The 11,808-nt window shown below is 43.9% G+C and overlaps 1 protein-coding gene across 4 annotated transcripts in view; it reads right to left on the minus strand.

The window, feature by feature from the left end:
- LOC135238901 (GTPase-activating protein and VPS9 domain-containing protein 1-like) overlaps nucleotides 1–6,431 on the minus strand; it is a 35,933-nt gene extending 29,502 nt beyond the window's left edge. For 3 of the 4 annotated variants that reach the window (XM_064307057.1, XM_064307056.1, XM_064307055.1), the window contains exons 1-2: nucleotides 6,251–6,430; nucleotides 578–812 (exon numbers count right to left, since the gene is read on the minus strand). In XM_064307057.1, the coding sequence (XP_064163127.1) occupies nucleotides 578–762 (185 nt within the window). In that variant the 5' untranslated portion in view covers nucleotides 763–812; nucleotides 6,251–6,430. Of the gene's footprint in view, nucleotides 1–577; nucleotides 813–6,250 lie in introns of all 4 variants that reach the window. The other variant, XM_064307058.1, reaches the window with a different exon arrangement.
- Between the last annotated feature and the right edge of the window lie 5,377 nt (nucleotides 6,432–11,808).

The raw sequence follows: 11,808 nt of genomic DNA on the forward strand, positions 1-11,808 counted from the left end.
CTGGTAATAGAGCCTTTATAACAGCCCTGATACTTTTGCATCTCACTGGTAATAGAGCCTTTATAACAGCCCTGATACTTTTGCATCTCACTGGTAATAGAGCCTTTATAACAGCCCTGATACTTTTGCATCTCACTGGTAATAGAGCCTTTATAACTGCCCTGATACTTAATGCATTTCAGTGTTAATAAATCCTTTGTAAGAGCCCTGCTACTCCTGCATTCACTCTTATAACGTCCTTCATAGCAGCGCTGCTATTTAAGATTTTCACAACTGCTGTGTGTCTGGCATTCTGGGCCTTTTTCCCAGGGAGTATGAGGGGTACTGAACAGGGCAGGATGGGACAGAGTGAGGGAGGGGCTTCTGGATGGTTGCCTGGTGAGGATGAGGCAGTGCAGTAGGGGACAGAAAGCAGAGTTTGGGAGGTGTTGGTGGTTAAATGAAGGAGACGGGGTGAGAGAGGGGTTTGAGGGTCGCCTGATGAGGGTCTGGCAGTCCAGTACGGGACAGGAGGGAGCATTGAGGAGATTTGGGTGGTCAAATGGACGGGACAGGCAGAGAGTGATTCGTGGGTTACCTGGTGAGGATGAGGCGGTCCAGGTTGATGCGCTGTTGCCTGGCGATCCACGCGGCTTGGTGCAGCCTATCAGCGGTCTTCAGCACTTCGCCGCTGAGCCGCTGGATCAGCTGCTTCTCCGACGCTACGTAGAGCCGCTCCTGCTTCAGGTGGTGGGCCAGCGTGTGCATGTCCGGCTTCACCATCTTCACCCGCTGCACTCCAACCACGCCCACCCAACCAGAGAGCACAGGAGCTGCAGGCCACAGAGAAACCACACAGGCGTTTCAGAGCAGAGAGAGAGACCGCACAGGCCTTTCAGAGCAGAGAGAGAGACCACACAGGAGCTGCTGGCCACAGAGAAACCACACAGCATTTCAGAGCAGGGAGAGAGAGACCATACAGGCGTTTCAGAGCAGAGAGAGAGACCACACAGCATTTCAGAGCAGAGAGTAGAACACACTCAATCTATAGCGCTTTATCCTGAACTTGAATAACAATTTAAACCAGAGTTGAATCTACAAAAAATAATTCATACTATCACTTTTAAATTAACTGTAATTTTGTGCAGGAAGTGTAAAAAAGAATTCACGCCGGTTACGCTAAATGCCGACCCTAAATATCCTAGCTACATATCATAGCCATGAAGCCACACAAAGTGTGCGAGTCACAGAGACAGCAAAATGTAGGCTAGTTTGCGCTGCTCACCAAGTCAATGCCAAAGGAGCACAGTAATAATGCGTGTGCTAACAAACCCACATCCCTCTAATTCTGTTCAGCCCAAAGTGGAACAACGTTTTATTTTTAGCCATTGAAAAACTCTCGCTTTCAGAATACATTCACAACTGCCTGCTAATGTCCCCTTTTCACTTCTCTTAAATAACAGCAGAAACAGGTAGAGCAAGACGGCAGCCTGTGAGACAGAGAGAGAGAGGCAGACAGAGAGAGAGACTTGCGCAATCTAACACAAACTGAGATAAAAGTTTAATGCAGACTGCCTCTTTACATTCACATTGCAAGGGTCCGAATCCAGCGGCAAAATGCCCTTTCACCTTTGATCTCCCCACTGTGAGTGGCTGTTTGTATCCGTGTGTGAGTGTGTGTGTCTGTGTGTGTGTGTGAGTGTGTGTGTCTATGTGTGTGTGTGTGTGTCTGTGTTTGTGTGAGTGCGTGTGAGTGTGTGTGTGTGTGTGTGTGCGAGTGTGTGTGTGGGTGCATGTGTGAGTGCCTGTGTGTGTGCGAGTGCGTCTGTTTGTGCGTGTGTGCGCACGTGTGTGTGCGTGTGTGTACGTGTGCGAGTGTGTGTGTGAGTTCATGTGTGAGTGCGAGTGCGTTTGTTTGTGCATGTGTGCGCACGTGCGTGCGTGTGCGAGTGTGTGTGTGAGTGCGAGTGTGGGAGAGTGTGTGTGTGCGTGTGAGATGACAGGTTCCCTATCAGAACCTTCATCCTGAAAGTGTTCTCTAAGCTTTGAACATAAGCACAGTTCCTCTTTCCTGTACGCTTGCCCTACCTGCGCTACATCCAACACACAAACCCATTCTCTGCTTAAAGCGCTACAATCTCAATCTCCACTAGTGCCTTATATGGCACTTCCCTCAATAAGACACCGTTCCAGTGTGTGGAAACTCCCCAGGGTCTGGCATGGAGTCCTGAGCGTACCAGCCAGTCCCAGCTGTGCACAACCAGCCGAAGCCCCTCCCAGATTCATTTGAGGGACATCATCTGCGCCTCGCCCGGCACCAACCACCTTCCACGGCCAATCGTTCTGCGGCAATCTGCCTGCACCAGGTGCGTATCAAGTGTACTTCTGACACAATGTCTAGGCTGATGGACTGAGAGAAAAAGAGCGCTGGTCTGCACTCTCCCAGACTGACGGAGGACATCACAGTGCTGCGGTGGGCCTACATAGATAACTTCCAAATTAGGAGAATCTTGGTGAAGCACTTTTCAGAACCAGGGGGAACGAGAACAGGAAGGGGACGCGCTTTTCACACGGAGCGAAATCTCGACCAGCTCCTTTCCCTTCTCACGTCAAAGTTATTAGAAACAAAACCGTGAAAACAGAGAGAAAGAGAAACCAAACTGGAGGTGCACGAGAAAAGCTTTGCACACAAGCGGGTTATTTTTACACCGCTGGCACCTGAACATTAAAAAATATATGCATTTCAAAAATATCACTTTTCATTGGTGTTTCCATGGTGACATTCAAATGTCACCACGGGGTTGGGGGGAGAGGGAGGGTGGACAAAGGGAAGTTGACTGACAGCTGAAGTCATCTATGGCTTTAATGTCAGTAACTGCACCACTAAAGCCTTTCCCACAATACAGTTACAGTAACCCGATAGCCAGTCCCTTAGCCACACCATTTGGAAGCAAGCAGTGGTTACAGGGTCTAGAAGTGGTCCTTTTTTCGCTGGCCGTCTCAAAAATGAAGGGGCTGGGCTTTCTGTATTCAACAAATTATAGTCAATTCCTGCGTGTTTTAAGACCATTATATTTAATGTTAGTCACATTTAGTGACACCCCCCCCCATCCTTCACAACAGTCAAATGTACTTCCAAATTATCTTCATTCGCTCTGAGTTACACAGTGACATCAATCTTTACTGTATGGGTCATGACCTAACGTGGAAAACACCAGAAATCTGTTTCTGCATCAACTTCTGATTCTAAAAATAACAGCCGCCATTTCTACTTTTCATAAAAAGCCACCGACTCATATATCCCAGCAACATCAAGCACACCTGAACTCACCCAGGGGCTCTTCTGCATTTTGCCATTTTATACTTGTCATTCAATCCACAAAGAATAGTCAAGTAACATGTTACCAAGCTGCAACTTGAACACTTTTATTCTATCACTAAAATAATAAAAGGGCTTAAATAAATGAAGTGGTCATATACTTACTTAGTAATATTTATTAGATTTTTTTCCACAACACTGCCTTTTTTTCTTGGATGACAGGCTACCCACTGCAGCATTAGAAAGTTTCACATACATAACCCCAACTTTACCTGAAAATTACAGCCCTGAATTTGCACCCTTTTGCATTCTGGGTTGTACTGTGACTGTATCCTGCAGGCAGTGAAAAGGCGAGGGGAGAAGGGTGTGTGAATGAGTCAGTGTTCTGTACCCCCCAAAGGGCGTCCACATTAGTGAGAGGAGCAGCACTGGGGAACAGTGACCCTCAGAGGTGCAGATACATTACACTATAGACCGACTAACACAAGTTTTACATAGCATTTACATTGCATCCATCTATACAGCTGGATATATACTGAAGCAGTGCAGGTTAAGTACCTTGCTCAAGGCTACAACAACAGTGTCTTACCTGGGAATCAAAACGGTGACCTTTAGGCTACAAGACCAGTTCCTTACCCATTATGCTACACTGCAGCCCTAATAGATAAACCGATATTGACAGACTTGGCCTCATACACTGGTGCCACATCAGGTTTGGGTCTCTTCCCGTTCCCATTCTCCACCTACAGGCATGACTGGGGTCAGGGCCAGGGCCAGGGCCAGGGCCAGGCCCAAGCTGATCTGGGGTCAGCTCAACTGGGAGAATGAAGAAGTGCCCGCAAGCAAAACTGAACTAGCCCATCAGAGGCTGGACAGGCAAAGACAATGCCTGCCACTCCCAGGGAGGGTGCTATTGAGATGGCGGAGGCGAAGCTCGTCTCTCAGCGTTGCTACGCGGTCTGCTGTCCCAGCTCCCACTGCCAAGTCACAAATCCATAAAGTCCAGCTCAGACAAAGAGTGTTATGTGCAGCCTAAAGTGTGCACCACAAGTCCCCTGGCTAAGGACGACTGCAAAGTAAGTGAATGTCATGTGCTGTCCTGTAATGTCTTTATTTCCCCATTATAGCACACAGCTGCCAAAAGGAAGACTGCAGGAAACTGATGGAATATGACAGGCTTTAGAGAGGGGCTACTGGGGTAAAGGAGCCAGACTACAGCTGCCCCTCTCACATCCTGAGAGAGACAGGGAGAGAGGGAGAGAGAGAGACAAAGAGACAGAGAGAGAGAGACAAAGAGACAGAGAGAGAGAGAAACAGAAACAGAGAGAGAGAGAGACAGAGAGGTACACAGTTATTACCTACTGGATCTCCTGAACTGACTGACATACAGTCAGAAACCAATGTTCTCTTTGACACGAGTGTGACGTAACACAATCTAGCCTGGAATTCACCTGTTTTTTCCACCACCTGTATTTCCCTTTTTGAATTCGGAAGCTACTGCAAAATTGTGTGTGTGCCATTTTGCGCTCAAACTTGTGAGATGATCATTATTGTGTGTAGCGTCACATTCAGGAAGAGTAGGCGAGGGGTGACAGTCTACAGTTCAGTATTTACACCAACACAAGTGCATTCAGGGGGCAAACTTGTAAAGACGGTACGAGAAAACAGCCCCCCAAGTTAGATCAGTACAACGAAACCGTTCATATTCTCACACGTTTCCATAGCCTACTGTGGGTGTGGTTCACCGAAAGATAAATTTCTGTTCAAAAGAAATTAAACGTCTTTCTCCAGCTCATAATTTTGACAAATGCACAAATGAAATATTTTAAGCAATTTACGGAGAACTAAAGTATTTTTGTCTTACAATGGGTAAGGTGTTCGTTACCAAATACCCACTGCTGCAAAGGCAATATATGAAAGGTCAAAGCAAACCTGTCCAATGACAAACACAGCTAACAGAACTAGCAATGTCTTCATTAACACCCGTAAGTCGACATTCGTAAATGGTCAAAAAGCCCTGTCTAAACGAATCCTGGTGGCTGGGCAAGTTTGGACAAACGAAGCCAAGTAGTCAGCAAAAATAGCTACAGTGCTTGCACACCGGTATCAGTGTATTCAGTGTCTTCAAAGCCCGCTCTAAATTGATTCATATTATGTCATGAATCAGGAGGGTAACTGCTAAAAGAGCTTGCTTAGCTTGTTTTGCAACCTTCGTGTGAAAACGCGGGGGAGACGCCAGTTTGCAAGAGAACCACAAACTCCATGTAGTGAAAACGCTGCAGGAGCACAGCAAGTTCGGCAAACATAGCCTATTTTCGTTGCTACAGTAACAATAATTGTGTAACTCCGTAACTAATGTTTACTATAGACTCCAAAACTACACGAATGAGGAATGATTTCTGCGGGCAATAAATAAGACAACGATAGCTGACAATCACATGTTGGTGTTTTAAAATAAAATTACAGAACCTGCTAATGAAGATTTGCTAGACAGCAAGCTAGCGATAACAACTTGCAACCTACAACTGGAAGGCAGATCGGCTATACACAAAACCGGTGTATAAGCAGTTCTCTGGGTAGCCGACAAACAACAAGTTCATTTGGGTTCAACACAGTCGCAACATGAAAGCCAAACGGTTGTCGCACTGTAGAGTACCTAATACTAGCTTTGCAGCTCCCGACCTATAAAATGGCAAATAATAATCCTGTCAACACTCGAGTCAAAACTAAAAATTTTCCTATTGTGAATGGCATTTCTGTAATTCTCACAGTGAACCTCTCACATTACACCAGTAAATGTTTTTAGGCCTAAATCAACATGCCTGACAATGATGAAATTAAGTAGGCTGCCAGTGGATGTTTAGTATTACAAGCACACAGCTGAAAATGCAAGGTGTATCAAACGATTAGCTAGCTATCCAGCTAACAAACGTTAGCTCCTTGGGTACTTACATGAAGAAGTGTGAAGCGTTTCCAGTGATAAAGATGTGTGGCTGTTTTATACTGAGTAATTAATAGCTGTAGTCGGAGTTTCCCTTTTCCAAACAATGTTGAACAGGCAGCTTGCTAACTAGCTAGCTACCCCCTATTACAAACCTCGCTCAGTTCAGGCGCTAGCTGTCATTAAGGAAAAGACACGCTCCTACCGCACGCGCACTGAGGTAAAAATGTTCATTGGGTGACATGGGAATTGTAGTTTTTAGCAGGATATTTTGGGGCGCTATTTTGTAAAATATCCTTTTTTTAAGGACCGCTCGCACAATACTGACAGTATTTGTCGGCGTTCCCTGCGTAAATTCGTGAACTGTCATAAACTACACTAACTATACATTTTTTACCACTCCTCTCAAAAGTAATGTTGTTCGAACAAAAGACCAAAACATTCATTCATTAATTCATTTCATAAGTAAACTCTTTTGATTACCCACTCTAACTGAAGCTGCTGAGAATGTAGGAGAGGTGTGTAAACCTAGTGTACACTTGCTTCAGAATCATAATTGCTGCATATCGTAAGATATAGGTCAATGGGGTTTCAAGAAATTGAATTTAGTGCAGATGGATACAGGCTACTGTCTGCTTGTTATTTCAATAATTATTTTGCATATAAATTAATTAATTAAAAAAATAAATTAAAGACAGCATTTTTAATTTAACCATTACTTAATCATAGGCCAACTCTTCATTTAATCAGGTATAGTCACTATAATCACCATTACTCCTAGCAGTGATGACTTCGGGAATCAAAGTAGGTAGAGAATGCAAGTAATTGTGTAACCAGTCGGACCTGAGACATGATTTGGAGGCCAGTAGAGAACCAGTTCAGTGGAATTTTGACTAAAACACTGGTGTTAACACTCCTACTCGTTAGTAAAAAAAAAAAAAGTTGTAAGGTTCCTTTAATTACCACAGAGAGCCCAGCTCTTGGTTTAAAGTCTCTGGAATAAGACAACACCTTCTACAGTAGAGCACCCCCATCACTGTGCTGGGGCATTGAATTTCTGTTTGGTCCAGGAGTAAGACCGTTCTCTACTGGCCCACTAACAACTTAGTGGAGGGTGTAGGTATAGAAAGGGAGACATTTTCAGTTGTTAACCTTTCTGATGCCACAATGTTTGTGGAGACGTGGCTGCCTGACAAGGATTTTTTTGACGGGTCTGTTTGCATACACGCACGCATTCAAGGAAGCCACTGTTTACTATAGAGGCTGGAAAGTGCACAGCACGGCATTTGATGACCAGGTATTTAGGATCTTGGTGAAGCTCAGGCAGAACTATGCCTCAATGAGTAGAGCAGGTCAAACACTGTTGCAAGTTAGAGGTTTAATCACCACTGGGATTACCCATGTTAAAATATGGCATTGTAAAGTCATTCAACAATGAGCAAATATATGTGGAAATGGATGGGGGTGTCGCACTTTCTGCCATAATTTCTACGAAAAGCATATAATTTCAAAGTTTCAAAACTATTTAGCTGCCAATCCTTCATAATATTCAATGTATGGAGGTTATGGTCGTGAATGAAACCTAGTGTCTCAGTGTGATATCCATCTGCTCACATCCTACTGGCTAATGCACGTAATCTGAATATCTCACATTTTGGAACAATTTGGGATTTCATAGGTTAAATAGGTTAAATGATGATGATTTCCTCCTTCAAACCTAACTTCCACTATCAAACATAATGAAATTAGTCACAACACTGGTCTAGCTGCTTCTAACTTGTGTTCATTCCATGACCAATAACTAGCTGCACCTTACCGACTGAGACGTGCTTGAACTTGTCCTTCATGCTGACCCTCATATCACCCTGAAGCTCAAAATATGACAGGGTCTCACCATGCCCTGAATCATCATGGTTTTTTCCTCTCCTTGAACTCTTGCCTTCCAAAGAACCTTCCACATCCACGATTCCAGTTCTCCGCTGTCTCTGCTTTCTAAAGTTTTGATGTCAGTTTCTGCGGGATGATTCTTTCAAACTGTGTGGGCGTGAGCACAATGATGTCACGCAGTAATGTGAGAAGACTTCTGCGGGTAGCATACATCGATACACCCTTCACCGGGAGGAGGCGAGGAGATGGTAGTGGAGGAAAGGAAGATACATTTTTTGAGTATTGGGAGTTCTGTGATTGGGATGCATCCCTGATTTTGACTTTCAGCTCAATTTACAGTATTATTCAGCCTGGTCAAAAGCAATAGATCCACAAGGTGGCGATGTTTGTTCAATAATGTAGCGAGCAGTATAAGTCTCACGTTAAACTGCAAACACCACAGATATATTCAAACCAACAAAATTGTGTTTCTTTGTTGAAAATACTAGACAATCTTAGTAGCCATTTTGAAAATGATCATTTTTGGACTATTTCATTATTATAATTTGTTAGTGAGTGATAAGATTGGACATTCACACCAATTAGTGATGACATGACAGTCTGGAAAGGTTTTTTGGGGGTAGGTTTTAAGACCCCAAGTCTTAAAGAGTCTCTCTCTCAAGCGTTGGGAAAGAATTGGAGTGTGTGCTCAGTGTATTTGTACAAATTCATGCTATGTAATTTGTTTGCCATTCTGTAAGAGTTATATACGGTTTGTTGCCACCTGCTGTACAGAATGTAGAAATGTTAAAATGCGGCTCTCCCAGAATATCAGACCTCAAGATGAACTACTTTGGTTTGTCATTTAACACTGTCTGACTGTAGAATCCTATCATCTTCCAGAAGGACAAATGTAGTGTGAAGTAAAGGAATATTTTCTGTCTGCTTGGTGAACACATAGCTTTCCTTTCACATATTATACTGTCGGCTTATTTTATGGAAGTTCCCTCAGTTTCAATACTGCAGCACGCTAACAGCAAATAAATGCTTTTGAACACACAACGCAGGTTTAGAAAAACAAATAACTGTGTTTAACCTTTGCTCTTCCTTCTCTTAATGTTATCTGAATCAGTATTTCAAGTATTTCAACATTTTGCATTAAAATAAAAAATAATGCAATTAAATTTCCACTGAATACCGTCTACCCTGGATGACTGTTCTTCCGATTATGCCTTGTAAGCTGTATGTCTGCTGTATCCATCCATTATCTATACCCGCTTATCCTGAGCAGGGTCGCAGTGGGTGCTGGAGCCTATCCCAGCGTGCATTGGGCGAGAGGCAGGAATACACCCTGGACAGGCCGCCAATCTATCGCAGGGCACACACACCATTCACTCACACACTCGTACCTATGGGCAATTTAGGGTCTTCAATCGGCATACTTGCATGTCTTTGGACTGTGGGAGGAAACCGGAGTACCCAGAGGAAACCCATGTGGACATGAGGAGAACATGCAAACTCCACACAGAAAGGCCCCAAGTCGAGATTCGAATCCATGACCTTCTTGCTGTGAGGCGACAGTGCTACCCACTGCATCACCGTGCTGCCCATGTCTGCTGTATCTTGTATTAAAATAGAGAAATGCCCATTTTAAATGGTAATCCATTGTTGTCTTGTTGATCTCATTCAAAAATGGCTATATTAAAATGTATGTTTTTGGATATTGTAATGTTTATTTATTATCTTCTTAATGAAGGCAAAAATGACTTGGAATAGGAAACGAATGAATGAATGAATGAATGAATGAATGAATGAATGAATGAATTAATTTCCACTGGCTTTGGGATTGCATCATTGTTTTTCACCAGGCTGTCACTGAGACTCCAGAACATGAATTATTAACCAGACACACAGGCAACCTACAGCAGACCATGTTTGTTTATAAATTGCTGGGATCACTGTAAACAGTGTGTGGGTAAATTCTTTCTTTATCTTTAACACTGGAACTGCCAAGATTCCACACTACCTTAAATAGTCACAACAATCAGTTTGACCCCTGTGGCGTTTCAAGTGTCAATCAGAAGCAGGGTTGCCAATGGCATACTGTAGATATGATGATGATGATGATGATGATGATGATGATGATGATTGTTATTATTATTTTTTTTAAATTTATTTATTATTATTATTATTATTATTATTATTATTATTATTATTATTATTAATAATAATAATTTTTTTCTTTTTTTTTCTATTATGTCACACGTGATTTATCACCATTCAGATACATAGTGACCGCCCCCTGGCCACCAGGTCACTACCTGAATAGCACTATAATGCATTACATCACATTGGAGCGCATCACATACAGACCACATGCAAACAGATTGGCCTCCTACTCTCTGTATCTCTCAACCTCTATTTGTTCTACGTCTTTCTTTCTCCCATTTTGTACTTCCTCCCCGCTCTCCTCCTCCGTGACCTTTCCTCCCTGCGTCTCTCCCATCCTCTTTACATTTCTTCTACGCTTCTCTCTCCCTTTCACTCTGCTCACTGCCCCGTAGCGCTAATCTAGCTGCTGTTCCTCACCCTCCCCTCCTCCTTCTCCCTCGCCGTCTCCCACATTGAGCCGCCACGGCCCGCTAAAGATGGCGGACTGATTACCAGCCCTGCTGAGGGGCCCTTAACCCCGGTGCCGGAAGGAGACCGCCTCAGTGCGCATCGTCATAGCAATTTCTCTGCTCCATCTTTGAGTATTTTTATTTGCTCGGTGAAGCGTGGTGCCTGTGTTTTTAGTCTATTAATAGTACCCTCGTTAGATCAAGGCTGTTCTCCCCACTCAAGTGGAAATCAAGGTTTTCACACTCCCAATCCTCTTTCGCTGTGGAGAAAATCCTTTTTGGAGACTGGCTTGGTCCCATCGCCCCTCCCCCCCCGACTCCCTGCTGATGGACATGACCTATATTTTGGGGACCCCCAGGGTGGACAGGTTTTCCCTTGAGCACTGTTACAGTGAAGACTGGAGAAGCATGCATAATGATCACAGGGTCCACTGCGCCTATGCATTTCAAACGTCGGTGGAAGGGAGGGTGGGGGGGAAGGGGGGGAGGGTGTGGGGGAAGTTGGGGGGCGTGGGGGGTGCAGCTGGGGAAGAATATACCCTACACTGCAGACTCAAGCCACTTAAAAAATATTTATACAGATTGATGATGGTAGTGGACTTGTAACCAGAAGGGTGTAGATTCAAATATTTGAGTGTAACTCACATTTTTTAAATACAAATGACTTCAGGATGTCCAGACCCTATGGGGAAACAGCAGAAGTATGCTGTATGTGAAGTATGTGTAATTGAACTGCACACACACAAACACATACACACACAGCCTTCTCACTCTCACACAAACACATATACACTCACTGCCCAACCCCTGCTGTTGCCTAAAAACATCTCGAAAGGACCCCTTTGTCTGAAACACACTAATCTCAAAACACTCTCAGTGTTCAGCTGAATGCAGATGAGAATTCACACCACAAACTGACCCAGACTTCGGTGTGTCCCTTTCTCACTCTCCCCACTTCATTTATTAAACACATGATGTATAAACAACACACTCATACATAGGGAGGGACAAAAATCATGAAAATAAAAGAATCAGCAAAACAGCAAAATTTTGTAAATTAACAGTGTTTTTCTTCACAACCC

This window comes from Anguilla rostrata, chromosome 14 (genome assembly GCF_018555375.3).
Source record: "Anguilla rostrata isolate EN2019 chromosome 14, ASM1855537v3, whole genome shotgun sequence".
Taxonomy (NCBI): Eukaryota; Metazoa; Chordata; class Actinopteri; order Anguilliformes; family Anguillidae; genus Anguilla; species Anguilla rostrata.